We start from the raw sequence: 22174 nt of genomic DNA, 5'->3' as shown, positions 1-22174 counted from the left end.
ACGGAAGCTAGCGATGTCAGGTTAATCTGAGATGTTGGGTAAGCTGTATTTAGTAGTAGTATAAACAACTAGAAATTGTAGTAAATGATGGTTCAAAACAAGGAAATACGAGGCTAAGACGGAGCTTACAGCACCGAAGCAAACACACTCACAGCAGGCAGCGAGGCAGACAGGAGCAATCGATCAGCGATTAGGAGTAGCAAGTAGTGAACACACACAACCAGTGCAGTGGGCAGCCATTTTTACTGTGGCGCCCAGGGAGCAATTGGGGGTTAGGTTGCGCAAGGGCACCTTGCTGGTATTGAGAATCAAACCCTTCGGGTTACCAGTCTGGCACAATTAGGCCACGACTGCCCCTATTTGATTTGAACTAGAGGTATAGCCTATCTTAACTTTAAGATTACTTTTATCATGTAAACTATATACAGTGAGGAAAATAAGTATTTGAACACCCTGCTATTTTGCAAGTTCTCCCACTTGGAAATCATGGAGGGGTCTGAAATTGTCATTGCTGGTGCATGTCCACTGTGAGAGACATAATCTAAAAAAAAAAATCCAGAAATCACAATATATGATTTTTTAACTATTTATTTGTATGATACAGCTGCAAATAAGTATTTGAACACCTGTCTATCAGCTAGAATTCTGACCCTCAAAGACCTGTTAGTCTGCCTTTAAAATGTCCACCTCCACTAATTTTATTATCCTAAATTAGATGCACCTGTTTGAGGTCGTTAGCTGCATAAAGACACCTGTCCACCCCATACAATCAGTAAGAATCCAACTACTAACATGGCCAAGACCAAAGAGCTGTCCAAAGACACTAGAGACAAAATTGTACACCTCCACAAGGCTGGAAAGGGCTACGGGGAAATTGCCAAGCAGCTTGGTGAAAAAAGGTCCACTGTTGGGGCAATCATTAGAAAATGGAAGAAGCTAAACATGACTGTCAATCTCCCTCGGACTGGGGCTCCATGCAAGATCTCACCTCGTGGGGTCTCAATGATCCTAAGAAAGGTGAGAAATCAGCCCAGAACTACACGGGAGGAGCTGGTCAATGACCTGAAAAGAGCTGGGACCACCGTTTCCAAGGTTAGATTTTGGGGAACAACCTCCTTCCCTCAGTTAGAGCATTAAAGATGGGTCGAGGCTGGGTCTTCCAACATGACAATGACCCGAAGCACACAGCCAGGATAACCAAGGAGTGGCTCTGTAAGAAGCATATCAAGGTTCTGGCGTGGCCTAGCCAGTCTCCAGACCTAAACCCAATAGAGAATCTTTGGAGGGAGCTCAAACTCCGTGTTTCTCAGCGACAGCCCAGAAACCTGACTGATCTAGAGAAGATCTGTGTGGAGGAGTGGGCCAAAATCCCTCCTGCAGTGTGTGCAAACCTGGTGAAAAACTACAGGAAACGTTTGACCTCTGTAATTGCAAACAAAGGCTACTGTACCAAATATTAACATTGATTTTCTCAGGTGTTCAAATACTTATTTGCAGCTGTACCATGCAAATAAATAGTTAAAAAATCATACATTGTGATTTCTGGATTTTTTTTTTTAGATTATGTCTCTCACAGTGGACATGCACCTACGATGACAATTTCAGACCTCTCCATGATTTCTAAGTGGGAGAACTTGCAAAATAGCAGGGTGTTCAAATACTTATTTTCCTCACTGTATATACAGCATGTTTATAGCCTTCAACCAGGTGTGTGGGACAGTAGGAAAGGATGCATCCAAGTGTGCCACACAAGTCCTGAAAAGCCAAACAATTTGGATCGTCCCCTGGTGCCTGGCTGCAGTATGGGTCTTAAACCCCACCCTCTCCATGTAATCAAATGTAAACCCAATTAAAAAATCCAATTACATTTAAAAAAAAAAAAAAAAAAAAAAAAAAAAAAACACACTTTGTCATTTTAGTAAGTTCATACGCAGACGTATGTTCAATTGATCGTTTACCCAATAAGTTTGGTTTAGTTTTTTGATGCTATAAAAACGGGGTGTAATGTCATGATTGACAGTTGTGCTTGTGATTGAGTCTGTGGGAGCGGGAATATGAGCAGGATATTGATGCTGCGGCTCCACCTCAGGATCACTTTTGTGCAGACTCAGGCTCTGATTGACGTAATTGGCAACGACCATTACTGGGATATTTTTACATAATTTTTCTACATGATGAATCGCGCAGCACCTGGTTGAATCGCAGCAGAGTATGCTGCCCATCATAAATCATACCACATGACAGATGTCAGAGGAGAACACCTGAAAAACCTGACAGAATGGACAATACTCGTCTGTATTTTTAGTACCAACTTGCGGTTTAGCTACATGCGTAAAAAACTACAAGTATGTAAGCGTTCTTGCGCATCCAGTGTGAAACAGACGTTACAGACGCTCCGCCTATTCCTTTTTGTAAAAAAATTAAAAAATAAAGGCTGCATTTATACTGCAAGTCTTAATGCACAGATCCGATCTTTTGACCATATCCGTTTTTTTTGCCCGTCTGTTTACATTCACTTTAGACAAGACTGCTATCCGATATCTGTGTTTACATTAATTCCCGCCAAAAATGATTTTTGGTGATCATTTTACTATGCACATGGTAGACCCTGGTTTTGAATGGCCGTGCTATTAAAATCATTTATATAATTCATGTCGGGTGGTCATGATTATTTGCCAGCATGGACAAAATAACAGCTGTCATGACTCATGAATGTTTTGCAGCGCAAAATGTGACGGAACAGACATACAGTTCGGAAATAATTTTAGTTTATCTACAGCTCAGATCTAGAACTCTGAAGTGAAATAAAGTAGCCCTTTAATATGTTTTAATGAATTCGAATGAATTAGCCAGCGAGAGCGCACGTGCGAATGAGTATCCTAATAGAGAAGCTTGAGATAAAAGTCACGGGCAGAGGTTGAAAACCAGCTCTGTGTTCGCGCAATTTCTTTCCCATCTCAATAAAAAGCTGTAAGCGTGCGCATTATGTGTCGGCCTCATAATACAACATTAAAAAGTTATCTTTGTGAGTAAATGTGTCGTCCTTGCCTTGTGGTGGCTTGGAACTAAAAGGGGACATGCGTGTTTAGACGTAGTTCGGATGTCCAGATATCGGAAATGTATCCGATTTAAAACCACATTTGGAAGTGGCTCAGATCAGATGCAAAAAAATCGGATCTCGTACAAATTTTTGTTTTTACATGTGTGTAACAAATTCCAATCTGTGTCAGATGTGAGTAAAAGATCGGATTTTTTGTGCCAGTGTAAACGCAGCCAAAATCCCTATAATGAGAAAAAAAAAAACTACAAACTTACAAGCAAACCCTTTAGTCTCCAAATTGATGTTTTGCCCATGCTCTGCAGCCAATAGAAATAGTTAAGAGTGTATACATTTGTAAAAAGACTTTTTCAATTAGTGTGAATACAATAATAATAATAGCAACAACAACAGAGTTTTTAATATGGTTGTCATAAAAAATATAAAAAGTTAATTTTCATTTTTGAATGCATGACAAAATATAACACAACAGTTTAATAAATGGTTCACAGATTTATTTTATGAATGCAACTTATCTAAGAACAAAATCCCAAAAGAAAAGTATTTGAAAGAGCAGAGCCTCACAGTCTCATTGTTTGTTGCTGAGACTCAGTCTAGAGTGCAGAATCTTCAAACAAACGGAAACTCCAAAAATAAACGCAATCATGCCTAATGAACAGATGTACACTCTCTGGCAACAGATAAAATATTTTGCGAACACATATACAAACATCTGTTATTTAGGATTCAGCTTTGCTCATTTATTTACTTTCACAACATTTTTTTTATTTTTTTTATATAATCTACAAAAGATCATATCTTGATAAGAAACACTGGGTTTTAATGCAAGTACACAACAATTTTCAAACTTTTAATCTCATAGGCAAATTACAAGAAAGTCCAGTCACATCCATAATGACTATAGATACCTGAATTGCTGCATGGAAGTTCTTATTAGAGTCCCTCTCTACTTCAGGATCAGCTATTTATGTCCTGGCCTCAGTTTGCCTTGAGAGAATGTGGGTCATCTGCTGATCTGAGACCTGCTCCTGCCGGCACAAACCCATGGCCTGACTCAAGTAGGCCGCTAGGAGGTGCTTACACTAGAGAACACAGATATAGAAAACACATTTTAATAAAATGGCACTAAATAATGGTAAGAGAAGAGCTTTGGTTCAACTGAAATAAACATGGAGGTTATACAACTGAACTATTCTTACACCAGTTTGGTTATATAAGAATTACACTGTATAGGCACAAGGTCAGATATGTTTCAAACTAATATTTATTGTGTGTATTGAATGATAGTAAATGCACAAAGCACCCATCTGTTCTCAATTTACAGTCACTGGCACTGCAGTAATTAAAAATGCATTAGCAGGATGAACAGTCCAAGGATCACAATGAAGGAGAATATTAGTGCCGCCCAAAACAAGAGGATTGACAATGAAACAGCTGAAAGGGGAATAAAACATGCACTTAACAGGATGTATTAACGTGGCGGCATTATACAATGAAGAACAGTTGGCTTTCATTATTATTGACATTCATGTTGACTGCACCCCCTACACCCCAGACCCCCGGTATGGAGCCTCACCAACCCACCAACTCACATCTGATGAGAATGCCACATCATGTTCTTCTGGGGTTTGGCAGAGCAGGCAGGTTTATCACATTAAGATGTTTTCTAGCGCATCAACTAAACTCTATTGCATTACACAGAGGACTATAAATAAACAAGGAAACCATTCCTCTCAGATCACATGGGTATAAAATGCATTTATATTTTGTTGCAGCTCGATAATAAAGGGAGGTCATGCTATCAGAGTGACGCAGTGCATTTTGGGGTTGTCTCTGGATTTTCTTTCTCAGACTGGAGAACTAATTTTAGTCTCATTCCCTTCCCCTGGGCTCAAAAGCAGGCTGGTGCACATGCAACTGTGTGACAACAGATACTGGGGTCTCCTTTTGAAACAGACAGTCAATGGAGAAGTGAAAACAAATAAAACCCCTGGAAATAACCACAGCAACAGGGAGCTGAAGAGGAGAGTATCCTTTAGACAAAAGACGCTTAAAATGAAAGCAAGCGAATAAAAAAGTAGAGTTGCTACTAGGATGTTTGACCACAAATCTAGTAGCATCACTATAAATACTGGGGTTCCACAAAGATGTGTCTTGTCACCCATTTTATTTTCCATATACACAAATAAAATCATGTGTGGAATTAAGGGTATGTCACTTTTGAAATACGCAGACGACATGGCTTTGGTGGCTTGTATGACAGATAAACAGTCCCTGATTATGTACAAACAATTTGTTGAATCCATGGTTGGCTGGTTCCATGACAGATTCCCTAAAGTTGAATACAAGTAAAATAAAAGAGTTGTGTTGCGCGGAAATTAAAAGTTTCGTCCATCCAAAATCTCTTTTTCTCTTACTGAACCACTTAGGTTAGGGGAACAGGAAGTGGAACAGGTTGAATCCTTTACATACAGTGAGGAAAATAAGTATTTGAACACCCTGCTATTTTGCAAGTTCTCCCACTTAGAAATCATGGAGAGGTCTGAAATTGTCATCGTAGGTGCATGTCCACTGTGAGAGACGTAATCTAAAAAAAAAAATCCAGAAATCACAATGTATGATTTTTTAACTATTTATTTGTATGATACAGCTGCAAATAAGTATTTGAACACCTGAGAAAATCAATGTTAATATTTGGTACAGTAGCCTTTGTTTGCAATTACAGAGGTCAAACGTTTCCTGTAGTTTTTCACCAGGTTTGCACACACTGCAGGAGGGATTTTGGCCCACTCCTCCACACAGATCTTCTCTAGATCAGTCAGGTTTCTGGGCTGTCGCTGAGAAACACAGAGTTTGTGCTCCCTCCAAAGATTCTCTATTGGGTTTAGGTCTGGAGACTGGCTAGGCCACGCCAGAACCTTGATATACTTCTTACAGAGCCACTCCTTGGTTATCCTGGCTGTGTGCTTCGGGTCATTGTCATGTTGGAAGACCCAGCCTCGACCCATCTTCAATGCTCTAACTGAGGGAAGGAGGTTGTTCCCCAAAATCTCGCAATACATGGCCCCGGTCATCCTCTCCTTAATACAGTGCAGTCGCCCTGTCCCATGTGCAGAAAAACACCCCCAAAGCATGATGCTACCACCCCCATGCTTCACAGTAGGGATGGTGTTCTTGGGATGGTACTCATCATTCTTCTTCCTCCAAACACGTTTAGTGGAATTATGACCAAAAAGTTCTATTTTGGTGTCATCTGACCACATGACTTTCTCCCATGACTCCTCTGGATCATCCAAATGGTCATTGGCAAACTTAAGACGGGCCTTGACATGTGCTGGTTTAAGCAGGGGAACCTTCCGTGCCATGCATGATTTCAAACCATGAGGTCTTAGTGTATTACCAACAGTAACCTTGGAAACGGTGGTCCCAGCTCTTTTCAGGTCATTGACCAGCTCCTCCCGTGTAGTTCTGGGCTGATTTCTCACCTTTCTTAGGATCATTGAGACCCCACGAGGTGAGATCTTGCATGGAGCCCCAGTCTGAGGGAGACTGACAGTCATGTTTAGCTTCTTCCATTTTCTAATGATTGCTCCAACAGTGGACCTTTTTTCACCAAGCTGCTTGGCAATTTCCCCGTAGCCCTTTCCAGCCTTGTGGAGGTGTACAATTTTGTCTCTAGTGTCTTTGGACAGCTCTTTGGTCTTGGCCAGGTTAGTAGTTGGATTCTTACTGATTGTATGGGGTGGACAGGTGTCTTTATGCAGCTAACGACCTCAAACAGGTGCATCTAATTTATGATAATAAATGGAGTGGAGGTGGACATTTTAAAGGCAGACTAACAGGTCTTTGAGGGTCAGAATTCTAGCTGATAGACAGGTGTTCAAATACTTATTTGCAGCTGTATCATACAAATAAATAGTTAAAAAATCATATATTGTGATTTCTGGATTTTTTTTTGTGATTATGTCTCTCACAGTGGACATGCACCTACGATGACAATTTCAGACCCCTCCATGATTTCCAAGTGGGAGAACTTGCAAAATAGCAGGGTGTTCAAATACTTATTTTCCTCACTGTATGTAGGTACTGTGATTGACAGCCGACTGTCCTTTGCACAACATTGAGCGTTTATTTCTTCTGAGATGGTTAAAAGGATTTAATGTTAGACAGGACATTTTGACAACAGTGTATCGGTTACTTGTGGAATCAGTCATGGCCTTTAACATTGTTTCTTGGTATAGCTTACTTTCAGCTGAAAATAAGAAAAAATTATCAATAATTATTAAGCAGGCATCTAAGATTACTGGGATCTTGCAGCTTCACCTCTCAGACCTTTATAATATGGCAGTAAAGAGGAAAGCAGCTTCTATTATTACAGACTCCTCACACCCTCTTTATGATTCTTTTCATCTACTTCCATCAGGTTGCCTGTTCAGAATTCCCTTAGCTAGGAAGGCATAGGAATTTGTTTGTGCCCAAAGCAGTGACTATTTTAAACAAGGTCAAGTGAATGTGTGTGGGTTGCAGAATTATGCACAATTGTAGTTTCCATTTAAATTTTTTTAGATGTCTGTTTTAATAATAATAAGTGTATGTTCATGTTTACTGTTGAATTGTATGTGTTGTTGATTTGTAAGTTGATTTGTGAATAAGAGCTTTTTAACCTTAGAAAAATTTCTATCACCAGTGATAGACAATAAAGTTATTCTAAATTCTAAAAATGTATGTGATGACCAAATTGTATTTGATGACCAAAAATGTATTTGATGACCAAATTGTTAACTTTGATTAACAATTCTAACAAATTAATAATTAAAAAAAATCCATATCTTTTCACATGCATGTTAAATAATGTAAGTCCAAAATGTTTTTTTTTAAACACAATCACTAGACAACTAATTGGTAATAATATTAGTTGTCAAATATTTTTTAACATCCATTTCCATCAGTCGTATTGCTTATGGTTTCATATCAGCCCTACAAGCAGAAAGGATTATATATATATATATATATATTAGAGGTGGGCATAGATTAATTGTTTTAATCTAGATTAATCTAGATTAATTTTGAAATTAATCTAGATTAATCTAGATTAAAATGGCTCATTTGAATTCTGACGAAGGCATTCAGAATATGTGTGCTACCCAAATAATGACTATAAAAGTAAGTCTTTGAGAACGGGTTTCTCAAGCCAGGTGGCGCATTAGACCAGGGGCTCATCTCCTGTTTCTAAAATGCATCACAAACTGCTTGAGAAAGCTGTTCTACTCATAGACTGTAAAAGATTACTACTGTACTGTTACCGTCCGTAGGCAACATTAGGTAGGCCTATGTTATTATCAACTACTATAGGCTATCAATTAGGGATGGGCAATATGGCCTAAAATCCATATTGTGATATACATTGCAGCCTCTTGCGATAACGATATATATTATAATAAAACCATTTCAGAACAGGTTACACAGACCCTGCTAAACAGCTGCTAAATGTTTTTTTGTTTTTTTAAAGGGTGTATGTGGTTTTGAGAACATATATTGTGCAAAACTGTAAGTATACAACATCATTTTGCAGATAAATAAAATTTAAGTACACTAGCTGCAGAGACTTAAGTAGGTCTAATGTTTATTATGGCTTGGAGCTTATGAAACCCCAAATTTAAAAGTAGAATATTGTACTGATGTCTTTTCAGTTAAAAAGAAACACAACAACGATTCTTAAAATCGGGCGCAGACAGAGATTATGTGCTACACCACTAAGATATATTGGGAATAATACGCGCGCGCTGGTATTCAGTGATATGTTTCGTTTTGAATTTGAGATGGTAGAACGGATTAATCGTGTGTTAACTTACCGAACTGTTACCCTCACACTCTGTCTATAGTTTGCTGCTGCTCGTCGGACGGCTTAAATCCGAACCAAGTCCAAATAATGGATGTTGCACCGATCTTTTTCACCAGCTTTCACTTTCAGCCGTGTTTACTTAAGATGACGACGAATATGATGCGTTGCAGCCGGGTGTTCCTCGCGGCCGCGGGTAGATTGCGTCATCATAGCTTGTGTAGTATAGAGCGAGCTCCCACCCAACTTTGAGAATAGATTAACGGCGATATTTTTTTTATCGCGCGATAAGACGCCGATAACGGCCCACCACTAATATATATATATATATATATATACAGTACCAGTCAAAAGTTTGGAAACACTACTATTTTTAATGTTTTTGAAAGAAGTCTCTTATGCTCATCAAGCCTGCAGTTAAAAAAAAACAAAAACTAAAAAAAACAGTAATATTATGAAATATTATTACAATTTAAAATAATGGTTCTCTTTTTTAATATACTTTAAAATGTAATTTATTTTTGTGATGCAAAGCTGAATTTTCATCAGCAAGTACTCCAGTCTTTGGTGTCTTATGATCCTTCAGAAATCATTCTAATATGCTGATTTATGATCAATGTTGGAAACAGTTGTGCTGCTTAATATTTTTTTATAACCTGAGATACTTTTTTCAGGATTATTTGATGAATAAAAAGTTAAAAAGAACTGTATTTATTTAGAATAGAAATCTTTTGTAACAATATACACTACCGTTCAAAAGTTTGGGAACAATAACTATTTTTTTTTAAGAAATTAGTACTTTAATTCAACAAGGATGCGTTAAATTGATAAAAGGTGATGGTAACGATTTATATTGTTAGAAATGTTTTTATTTTGAATAAATGCTGTTTTTATGAATAAATGCTGTTAACGTTTTACTCATCAATGAATCCTGAAAAAAGTATTCCACAAAAATATATTAAACAGCACAACTGTTTCCATCATTGATAATAACTGAGCATCAAATCATCATATTAGAATGATTTCTGAAGGATCATAAGACACCAAAGACTGGAGTACTTGCTGATGAAAATTCAGCTTTGCATCACAAAAATAAATTACATTTTAAAGTATATTAAAAAAGAGAACCATTATTTTAAATTGTAATAATATTTCATAATATTACTGTTTTTTTTTTGTTTGTTTGTTTTTAATTGCAGGCTTGATGAGCATAAGAGACTTCTTTCAAAAGCATTAAAAATAGTAGTGTTTCCAAACTTTTGACTGGTACTGTATATATATATATATAATATAAATATATAAAAGAAATAGGATGAGGGTCTCAGGGGTCTGTGAATGCAGCTGTGTGGTTATGTGTGAGAGCAGAAAGAGGAAGTGACCTCACCACCAGACTTTCATTCCTCCTAAGCACAGAGAAAGTGAAGGCGGGGCATGGGCAGTAGTGACAGGAAGTGAAGCACGTGTACAGATGCCCTGATCCACCTAATACCTATTGGAGAGATAACGGAGAGAGAAACAAAACTGAAATGTGAGATGAGTATTATGCTGAAGTTCACCATCACAGCTGCATCTCTAGAGGATTTCAGCATCCAAACAATACAGGCAGACAAACAGTCAGATTGCCCTGTTAGCTCTCTATGGGAGTGAGTGTGAGTGTGAGTGTGAGTGTGAGTGTGAGTGTGTAGCCTGCACATGGATCCTACTTCTAAGACTCCATCACAGGAATGATATATTTTGAGGAACATCTCAATGTTTTATTGTCCATTCAATGGAAGTTATTGGGCTCCAGTCTCAAAATATATTGTTTTAAGTACCACAGAAGAAAGTAAGTCATAAAGGTTTTGAATGACATGAGTAGTAGTAGCCTTTATTGTCACTTAGTCACAACTACCAGCGAAATTAGCCATCAACCTGTCCATACAAACATACATACAATATGACAAGGGGGTAGACAGAACAGGAAGACAGAGCATTGAGGAAAAAAATACAGCATATACAGAGAGGTGAGGAGAAAAAAAAGGCAACCCCCAGACTATGCTCCTGTAAGGAGTACAGTTTGGGAACAGTAAAAAACACCTCAGCAACATTACCACATAATCAGTACACAACATGAACACACAAGACTTGCAACAGGGGAGGGAAGTGGGGGGGTGGAGCTAACTCAGCACAGGCAAGCAGCCATCCAGTCCTGCAGCTGCAGCCATTCTCGGCGCTGGTCACAGACCCGCCTGTCAGACTGGGGGTACAAAGCGTCGAAGGCGAGGGATGGGGGGTGGGGCAGGGTGATTGCATATCTGTATATGTAAGAGTTTGTGTATGTGTAGGCCTGGAGAGTCGCTACGCCTGGCATCCTAATCTAGGTGCCTCAGTCCGCAGGATGTCATAGCGATACACAGCAGTTGCCATGAAGTCAACCTTGATCAGGTCCCAGACAGAGTCAACAATCAGCAGGTGTCTGTGGGGAGTGGGGGAAGGAACACAAGAGCGTCTCGCTGCAGTGCTCTTCCGGGGGAGTTGTTGTTGTTCCAGCAGCAGCCTCGGGCCAAAGCCAGTGCTGGTTAAGGGGGGCCGAAAGCAGATAAGATTGGGGTTGTTTGGTCTTGGGACGAGTAGCCACATTCCAATTTACACAGCTTCTGGTCCATTTTGGTCTCCGAAACGATCCATTTGCCTTTGCAAAGCTGTGAGCTTCTCCATGATGTTATCCATATTGTGGTTCATAGTCATAGTCTGAGTGCTGACAGCTCTGCCCACTGCTTCAATCATGACGGGCAGCCTTGTGGGGTTTTGGACAGCTGTCACCGTCTTCTTAATTCCTCAATAAACCAGGGCAATGCCTAATCCAAACAGCAGAAAACCTGTTATCATGGTTCCGAATAGGTAGATATCTTCAATGTCTTCCACGGAAAGAGCCGCCAGACACACGACCCGCCACCTCTCCCACGCATCCATCATGTAGCCAGCTGCGAACGTTCCGGCAGGGCAGTCAGGTTCCCCCGAACCCAAGCTTCTCGTTGAGAAGATGGTGTCAATTGTGTTGAGAGACCAGTTGATCAAATCCATAATTTCTTAGTTTGGAGAGCAGTGCGGAGAGAGTCTCTCAAAGTACAAGACAGTAGACTAGACGAGACGAGAGGAGCAAAGCAGGGGAGATAAGGGAGAGGAGGGAGTAAGTAAATGATGAAAGAATTTTCATTCTTGGGTGGATATTCCATGTAATAGTCCTGCATAGTGACACATTTTTAGAGAACAAATATTTAGTCTCTCAATATGAAATAATAAAAAACAATGATAAAATAAACAAATAAAAGAATTAGAACTAATTAGAATAAGAATATCAAGATTGACATTTCAATAAACCATTTACTGCAAACTTAATACAGAACTGCACTCAAAAGGATATTGCACAGCCGATTCCCTTCAGGGGTCTTTCAACAGATCTGGGCTGCGTTTCCCAATAACGTTTAAATTTGAATGTATTTATTTCAAAAGGGACAATGCATATTAATTAACATGAGCACTCCAGTCCATCATGTAAATGTGCCAGATTTAGCCATACAGGCTATTTTTCATCTGTAGTCCCTGAAGCAACTGTGTGACGTTGTCTCTTAGTTGTCTCTTAGCGCACTACGAAGACTCTTAAGGTATAACTTAACTAAAGGTATACCATTTCTAGGCGTGTTCCCCGAACCATACCTTAGGAAGCTGCTTAAGATATACCTTCTTACGTGCGAAGTTACCAGGTGCTGTCCGTGGCGATGGTGCTGAATTGATTGATATCGATGGCTCGAGAATCAATTATTCACTCGTGCAGGGGCTGCTTCACTGCATTATGTGAGAAAGCGGTGTTCTTTATTAAAGAAGTACTTCAGAAATAGTTGAAATTGCATTTATTAGGACTCATAAAATCACAGACTTACCCCTATAAATGTTTAAAATACCGTACGAGCCCATGAGAAACAATTAGCGTCCGTATAGGACTTAACTCACAGTATGCTTTCACTGGCCTCCGCAGACGGCGCCGTCTTTTAGAACAACTATTCACTGTATCACTGCCATATTTTGAGTAAACTCCCCACCACAATCATTCCCTTTAAATAGACTATTAAGCCTTTAATGGTTTTCCAGCTGATATACCTTTGGATAATATAATTAAAAATCTAACAACAAGCAGTGTAATGACAATTTTATTCTTTGCATGAAAACACTTGAATTAATTAAACACTGTCTGGGTGTATTAAAACCTGCAACAGTGAAAAGGTAAAGCTAAGAGTGGTCCAGACCAACCTTCTGAACGTATGACTTACAGAAGGTATACTTAACTAAGAACGTTTTGGGAAACACATATTAATGATAAGATACAGCTTAAGGTGTAACTTAAGAACGACGTAGCGTTAAGAAGGTTTCGGGAAACCCAGCCCTGGTCATTAAAGTAAGAAAAAGGGTAACAAAAAAAAAAAATCTCAAAAAAAGAGTAATAAGTACTAACAAAATCTAACAAGAAGTACATTTTGTTCCTTCCTTCCTTACACAGAACAACCTCTTGGACAACAATCAGTCTGGTTTCAAAAGCGGACACTCAACTGAGACTGCCCTGCTCTCAGTAATTGAAGCTCTGAGACTGGCAAGAGCAGCTTCCAAATCCTCAGTTCTCATCCTGCTGGATCTGTCTGCTGCCTTCGACACAGTTAACCACCAGATCCTCCTGTCAATCCTAAAGACGAAGGGCATCTCGGGAACCGCACTCCAATGGTTCAAGTCTTACCTCTCAGGTAGGTCCTTAGGGTATCGTGGAGGGGTGTGGTGTCTAAGACCCAACATCTAGCTACTGGGGTGCCTCAGGCCTCAGTGCTTGGACCACTTCTCTTCTCCATCTACATGACATCACAAGGATCTGTGATTCAGAAACATGGCTTTTCCTATCACTGCTAAGCTGATGGCACACAACTCTACCTCTCATTCCAGCCTGACGATCCGACGGTAGCTGATCGTATCTCAGCCTGCCTGACAGACATTTCTGGCTGGATGAAGGATATAGGATACCTTCAACTAAACCTCGCGAAGACAGAGCTACTCGTGGTCCCTGCCAACCCAACACTACATCACAACTTCAGCATTCAGCTAGACTCGTCATCCATAACTCCATCAAGGTCAGCCAGGAACCTTGGTGTGGTAATTGATGATCAGTTGAACTTCACAGACCACATTGCTAGAACTGCCCGGTCATGTAGATTTGCCTTGTACAAAATTAGGAGGATCAGGCCCTTCCTATCAGAACATGCTACACAACTCCTTGTCCAAGCGCTAGTTTTATCCAGACTGGACTATTGTAACGCTCTCCTGGCTGGTCTTCCAGCTTGCATGATCAAACCTCTGCAACTGATCCAGAATGCCGCAGCTAGAGTGGTCTTTAACGAGCTGAAGAGAGCATGTGTCACTGCTCTCCTCACAAAATTGCACTGGTTACCAGTTGCCGCTAGCATCAAATTCAAGTCACTGACGTTGTCCCTGTTACTTTAACTCATTACTTCGGACTTATGTGCCATCCAGAAACTTGCGCTCTGCAAGCGAACAACGTCTTGTGGTGCCATCTCAAAGAGGCACAAAATCTCTTTCTTGGACCTTCACCATGACTGTTCCCTGCTGGTTGAATGATCTGCCCAACTCAACCAGAGCTGCTGAGTCCATAGCCACTTTTAAGAAACTGCTGAAGACGCTTCATTATCGACAGCACTTGATCCAGTAATACTAACACTTTCTCTACTATTCTATTCTATTCTATTCTATTCTATTCTATTCTGTTCTATTAAAATAATTTAAAAAAATAATAATAATTAAAAATTCTACGTTAGATTAAACTGAGAGGGGTCATAGCACTTGCATATTTTTGTCCTACTGTTAGTTTAACTGCTTCTATTGTTCTCATTTGTAAGTCGCTTTGGATAAAAGTGTCTGCTAAATGAATAAATGTAAATGTAAAGTAGGACACACTTTGCAGAGAAGCTTGAATTCCTTCTTAAAATGCTGACATTGTATGCATTGGGATACATCTTCATTTTTCAAGCGGAAAAGCCTCCAGTTGTTTGAGGTATGAAGTAGCTGGAAAACTCATTTGCATTCTGCGTTCTGGAACGTCCCAGAGAGATTTAACAGTGTGTAGATCTGATGACCGGCAAGGTCATGAAATGTGTATGATTTGTTTAGCAGTGAATATGGGATCATTACCATCCTGGAATATGGGAACATATTAACCCTCTGGGGACCAAAAACGCGCCGGCGCGTTTTGCTCGTTTTTTTTTTTAGCAATGAAAAATAAACACAAAATGCTCTGTTAATTTTGATCTTTAATTTTCGTGTTATACATCAATCGATCCTGTTCAGTTTCTATTTTTTTTTCTGTATACTCACAATAAAAATAAAGTGTTTTGCTTTTTGACAAATAAAGAAACTTTAACATGATGCGATTTCTGCCTTCTCTCTGTCAGTAAACTCCCATTTGAAACGCGTTCGAAAATGATCTATAACTCCGCGAAAATTCAGTCAAACAGGCAAACAGACCCACGGGCATAAAGCTTGAGATCGCATCTGTTAAATGAAGTCATTTATATAAAAAACAAATATTATCAGCTTCTGTAATCTGTATAAAAAGAGAGCGATTCCAGTCGAGCTCATTACGAGCTCATTGACTTTAATTCGTTCACGCCTACTCACGGAGCGCGCTATTCACAAGATAATGTGCTAAGCCATCTATGCAAAACAGGTAAACGCCCCCAAGCAAATGCATTAAACGCTTCAAGTTTCATCATTTCGTCACCTGCGCGTTGGGAAGATGACACGGTACACCGGTGCGGAAGCCCTGCAGTTCGTCCTGGATACTATCGACGAAGAGTCCAGATTTTCATCAGAAGAGGAGCGCGACTACTCTGATGACGACCGTTTGTATTTTGAAGAGCGACTTGATCCAGCCGTGGATAGAATTTCGGATGAGTAAGTATTTATTCTTACTTGCATTAGTTGACAAGCTATTCAAAACATGAGCTTACATATTATACTGGGTGGACTTGCCATCCAGAGTACTGACATTTTATATCTACCTATATTCAACACGATCTAATGAAAGTGCATATCTATACCATGAATTTAATATCTCGTACCATTTCAACGTTAAAAATGTTTTGTTTTGTTTTTTTGTGTACATATGCTACACCCCTTGGTTAGGAAATTTGTATTTGTATGTGTAGCCTAAATGATATGTTTAGATCATTATGTATGAAAGATAGAATTTAGAAATTATTTTAGAAAGTAGGCCTAGTAGGTGTTTAGATTATATTTTGACTATATAAATGCTGCCTCATTATCATTAACGATGCATGCTCGCAAATATCAGTTGTAAATGTGTGTAAATGTGCTGAAATGTGTAAATATACCCAGTTAATGAAGTGCACAAATGTGTTAGGCTAATGTTTGCGGTGTGCCTCTCCGGTAATGGCCCATTGACACGCATATAGGCTTATTGCACGCGTCTAAAATTATTTACATCAGTAATTCATTATAGACTAATGCTACTATAGTTATATTTATGTAATAATATTCTTCAACTTTTTTAAAAGGAATGTAGCTTCATCACTACCTCCGCCTGCAACTCGGAGTGCGCTTAGCAACACAGTCAGAAATCAGAAAGAGTAAGTACATATTTACCCACTATTTTACAGGTGTTAGTTCAATTTTGTTTATACTTAGTGTTAATAATATGAGCCTGTATGACTTTATTATTTATTTTTGGAGATTGGTTGATGTTACATATGTTTTGTAACTTTTTTTAAAAGGAATGTAGCTTGTTCACTCTCGCCTTCCACTGCAACGAGGACACGCAGCAACAAAAATCAAAAAGAGTAAGTACATATTTACCTACTATTTTACAGATGTTAGTTACATTTTGTTTATATACTTTGTGATGATACAAATGTAGCCTATATGTGCCTGTGTGGCTTTGCAACAAATGTGTTGTTATGCATGCACAACATAACAATTATTGATTGGTAATGTTAATATAAAAGGTCACATATATGCAATATATGGTCACATTTGATTTGCTTAGAGCCCGCATCAACGGGGCATAAGCATTTACTGTGAGATACCTGCCTTTACTTTTGTTTTTACAAAATTACAATAAAACAGATTGAAAAACAAAACATTTGAATCTCCTCATTCTTTGTTCAGGCTGCCTCACTGATGGCCCATTAACACTTGGGGGAGCGTCTATGTCACACCTCTGGTCTGAATCTCATTAATATTGATGACCATTACCACTCCCACGCATAAACCTCTTCTGACAAAAAAACTGTTTTACAATGTTTAAATCAATGTAGTGTTTCATGTGAACAATCAGGCAGGATGATTTTCACATAATTTTGAAGCTAGAATTCAAAGGGACAACATCAATTAGTCAAAAGTCTTGTGGACACATATTTATTATGTGTTTTGTGTTCTTAAATCAGCAACTTTCATTTTATTTTTTTCCAATAACCACGCATAAACATTATTCTCTTAAAAATACAAACATCTACATACACGTTGCTCACATATTATGGTAGCCCTGTTTGTGCTATATAGAGTGAATTTACACCTTTGCCATTAACATGTTTATAAATAACTGAAAAAAGCACAAATATCAAGGCATGTCAGAACATCTCAAGGACCCCAAAAACAGCTTGGTCCCCAGAGGGTTAAAATAAAATTAGAGCCCGACCGATATATCGGCGGGCCGATATTATCGGCCGATATTAGGCATTTTCCTAACTATCGGTATCGGCATTAATAACGGCCGATAAATTAATATTTAAAAAAATGCAGCGTGCAGTGATTTATGTAAGGATGGTGCTGCCAATAAAGCACCTAAAAGCTGTTACAAAGAACTGGCAAAAAAATAACAGCGCGTCGGGTGTAGACACAGTGTTAAAGCTCATTCTGCTACGTTACAACATCAAGCAATATTCCAATAATTTATGTAATTATAACACTTTATATAGGGCCATTTTGCATTAAAAGTAGCCAGATGGAGACGCGACACGTTCAGAATTAATACACTTTTAGTAAACTACAGAACAGCGTGAGCGGGAAGCGGCGCACCTCACGCGGGCAGAGAACGCGTCCGAGAACGGACACTGTTAGTGATATAAAACGCACACACACAGGTCTGTTAAATTAAGCAATACTTTTAAGGTAGTCTAATATTTTTCTGACTAACAAAATTACTGACACAGTAAAGGGTAGATTTAAATAAAGAAAAACGAAATTTAAATAAAGAAAAACGAAATATAAATAAAGAAATTAAACGAAATTTAAATAAAGAAAAACGAAATTTAAATAAAGAAATTAAACGAAATTTAAATAAAGAAATTAAACGAAATTTAAATAAAGAAATTAAACGAAATTTAAATAAAGAAAAACGGAATTTAAATAAAGAAAAACGAAATTTAAATAAAGAAATTAAACGAAATTTAAATAAAGAAAAACGAAATTTAAATAAAGAAAAAACTAAATTTAAATAAAGAAAAACTAAATTTAAATAAAGAAAAATGAAATTAAGTTAAATTAAAAAACGAGATTAATTTAGAATGATAATAACGGGTAAAAAGGCTAATACATTTTGTTTCTATTCTTCTATTTTCCACAATGTCAAAGCAACACACCTTAATCCAAAACACAAGCTCAGACATGCACTTCCTCCATACAAACTCCGCTGTTCTGCTGTTTCTAGCATGCATGCGTTTTCCGCGTGGCTCGAGCCGCGCCTGAGAGACGCGTGTCTCACGCAGGCAGTGTGCAAACTCCAACCTGTTAACATGGGAGCCGAAATAAAAACGGCCATGCCACGCAGTCAGTGTGTCGCCGGCCTTATTCAAGCGCGAATGAGAACCGTTTCGCGGGGGATCCCAGATGTAAAAAAACTAAAAAAACAACAACAAATATTCGAATGTCAAATTTTCAAATCGAATACCAACCCACCGAATGAATATTCGAATATTCGGGTCCAGCCCTAGTTTCACGTTTAGTACATTTTGCTTACTACTTATTTAAAATAGTATAAAACTACTGTACATATGTAATTATAAACGTTTTCATTATGATATTATTAATTTTACTTTACTAAAAAGATCTGAGCTCTTCCTCCACTGGTAGATATTAGAGAAATTAAGATTAAAAATAGAAGAGTATTTAGAATATAATATAATATAAAATGCAATGCAAACTAGTTTAGTTACAGCTCAAATTCTCATTCTATCATTCACCCTGCCTCCATTACATATCTTTGTCACACAAGTGTTTAATCACCACATTTGAGTTATCATTGCAAAACGTTTATATACTGTATTTATTCTGTTTATACTGTGTATTCTATATACAGTACCCATCAAAAGTTTGTACACACCAATTGGAAAGTGTGTCCAAACTTACTGTACTATAATACACATAAATAATATTGCTACTGTATTATAATATACACATAAATAATATCGGCCGATATATCGGTATCTGGCTTTTTTTTATCGGTATCGGCGCCCAAAAATCCATATCGGTCGGGCTCTAAATAAAATAGCTCAATATTTCTTGTTTGTTATACAATCATACAGCTCAACAATCCAGTCCAAAAACACCTACATGATTGACAAAGAGCTTTAGGGCTTTAAGGGCTTCCTGTGGTTTTCTGCCAAAATAAAAGTTTGATAGTTTAATGTTTTGAAATTAAGAAACAAGGCAGCCATACATTTTACAGTTGTATAGTAAAAAAACCAAACAATTATATTATTTTTCTTAAGTACTTGAATTTTTTTTAATTTTACTAGACCCTTCATTTCTTTGTAAGTAGGCGAACTTACAAAATCAGCAGGGGATCAAATAATTATTTCCCCCACTGTATGATAGAGCAGTGCAAGTTTTGTGCTCCTTATATCTCTTTACTTCTGTCTTCCCGAAATGAATCCCCTGCCACAATTTCCTCAAAACTCAACAGAAAAACAAACAAGACCTCTTAAATATATTTTTTCATAGAAAGCAATAAAATGAAACGGAAATCTTAAAGTCAGGTGCATTTCTACAAACTGGTCCTCTCATAATATAATCATAACTTAACATTCTATAAGCTCCTTTATTGCTATCCATGTGTGTTAGCTGAAGTGTCTCAGTACTGAATATAACTTATGAAGGGATTATCTTGATGAATAATTCTTAGTGTAGAGGAAAACTCATCAGACCACACACTTTATTATCAGACCACGCACTCCATTATCAGGCAAACACTGATAAATCCCCTGCAGTGAAGCTGCTCCTCTGCCCTGTGAAGAAAAAAGGCCTCGCTTTGTCAAAGATTGATACCTCATTGCAGTGAGTCACAGGGAGGATAATTAGAAACATGGAGCCACAAGAGTGAAAGCAGTGCAAAGGCCAGAGCCGTCGCAGTGGGAGAGAGTAGAACTGACGCTGACAAAACGTAATACTCACAGGATGATACAGCACACCGCTTAATTTCATATGTACCTTCATAATGCACACTGAACATTACTCCTGTCTTTTTCACAATACACTTTGTCTTGGCTTTGAGAGGAAGACCATCAACCGACAGCCAGCCAAACACAAAAAAGTCTGGTCTCATTTGTTTTAGGCCTGGTGATGCTGGAAATTCAGCCAGGTCAGATTATAAACATTGCCTTTCGGAATTCATTAAATTAGACAAAAAATATGACAACATCAGCATAAAGCAAATTTAATGCTTCTGCAGCCAACAGTGTTTTCAGAATTATATAATACACTGTGAAGTGCCATTGTTGGTTGTCAGCAAATGCAACTTGCCATATTCTATCTACATATATAGAGACAACAATCAGCTCTGATACTTTCTGAAACTGAAACTTTCATTCAGCAAGGATCCATAAAAAAAAATGAAAGAGTCTCAATAGAGGGATAAAATAAAGTATTTTACTCTGTACATTGTTCGGTTCCGGCTATAGAGCCCTTGCAGCAGGGCAACCGGGTGTCTGTGAGAAGGCATAGTCGTGGGACAAAACACAGCTCTTCCGTTCCGATTAGAACATCAAACAGGTTCTCCCAACTCGGTGCCCACTGAGAATCCTGTTGAAAGTGCTCTAGTTATTGGCGATTCTATTACACGGAACGTGAAAATAGAGACACCAGCCACATGGCCAGAGCGCCTGACATCAAAGCAAATTTAAAAGTGCTGGCTAATGCGAATCGTAAATTCTCTAAGATTATTATTCACGTCAGCACTAATGATGTTCGACTTCACCAGTCGGAGATCACTAAAATTAACATTAAAGTGTAAACTCGCAAGTACAATGTCAGACACTGTAATTTGCTCTGGCCCCCTTCCCGTTCGCTGGAGTGATGAGATATTTAGTAGACTGTCCTCACTCAATGGCTGGCTGTCTAAGTGGTGTCCGCAAAACAATTTAGGGTTCATAGACAATTGGAAAAGTTTTTGGGGCAGACCTGACCTATTAAAAAGACATGGTACTCATCCCTTCTGGGATGGTGATCTTCTTTCTAGTAATATGGCACATAGTCTTATAGTTGAAACTTGAATATCTGATTCTGGGGTCAGGAAACAGACACACTGGCTAAACCGACCGTCTGCTAGCTGTCTCACGTCACAGAAGTCAGATAAATCCCATCACATAGAGACGCTTTCACCTAGATATCATCATATAGAGACTGTGTCTGTTCCCCGAACAAGGAAATTAAAAAAACTCTCAAACCCATTTATGGGAAAAAATGTAATTGATGTTCAACAAATAAAAATTAAATATAATACAGATGAACAAATTATAAAGCTCGGGTTACTGAATGTTCGATCCCTTTCTTCACAAGGACTCATTGTTTATGATATGATTACAGATCATAACCTAGATGTGCTGTGTTTGACAGAAAACTGGCTAAAACCAGACGATTACATTACTTTAACCTGTTAAGCTGCAACCCCACTTTTGAAAAATCCCCAGAAATGACATACCCAAACTGAAACAGATACAGTTCATGAACCCTTGGTACTAAAAGCACAAGTATGATCTCATTTGAAAGCTGACAGCTGGCAGTTTATTGTAAATGTAAAATTAATTATTGTCATAATGAAAAAAATAGTTATAAATAGCTTCAAAGGTTTGTAAAGTTATTAGAAATGTATTTTTATGAAACATTTTCATGAAAATATAATTGAAATTGGCATTGTATCAATCTAGAAATGCACTGCAGCTAAAGCCACA

At 38.3% G+C, this 22174-nt stretch overlaps 1 protein-coding gene across 5 annotated transcripts in view; it reads right to left on the bottom strand.

Moving 5' to 3' along the window:
• zswim7 (zinc finger, SWIM-type containing 7) overlaps nt 1–22174 on the bottom strand; it is an 88689-nt gene that overhangs the window by 9773 nt on the left and 56742 nt on the right. For 2 of the 5 annotated variants that reach the window (XM_079870579.1, XM_079870578.1), the window contains exons 5-6: nt 10282–10386; nt 3531–4140 (exon numbers count right to left, since the gene is read on the bottom strand). In XM_079870579.1, coding sequence (XP_079726705.1) covers nt 4024–4140; nt 10282–10386 — 222 coding nt within the window. In that variant the 3' untranslated portion in view covers nt 3531–4023. Of the gene's footprint in view, nt 1–3530; nt 4141–4308; nt 4493–7142; nt 7311–10281; nt 10387–22174 lie in introns of those variants that run through there. The other 3 variants (XR_013821196.1, XM_079870580.1, XM_079870581.1) reach the window with 3 other exon arrangements.

Source organism: Squalius cephalus, assembly GCF_949319135.1.
Source record: "Squalius cephalus genome assembly, chromosome: 5".
NCBI lineage: Eukaryota > Metazoa > Chordata > Actinopteri > Cypriniformes > Leuciscidae > Squalius > Squalius cephalus.
This window is presented reverse-complemented; position numbering and strand designations above follow the sequence as displayed.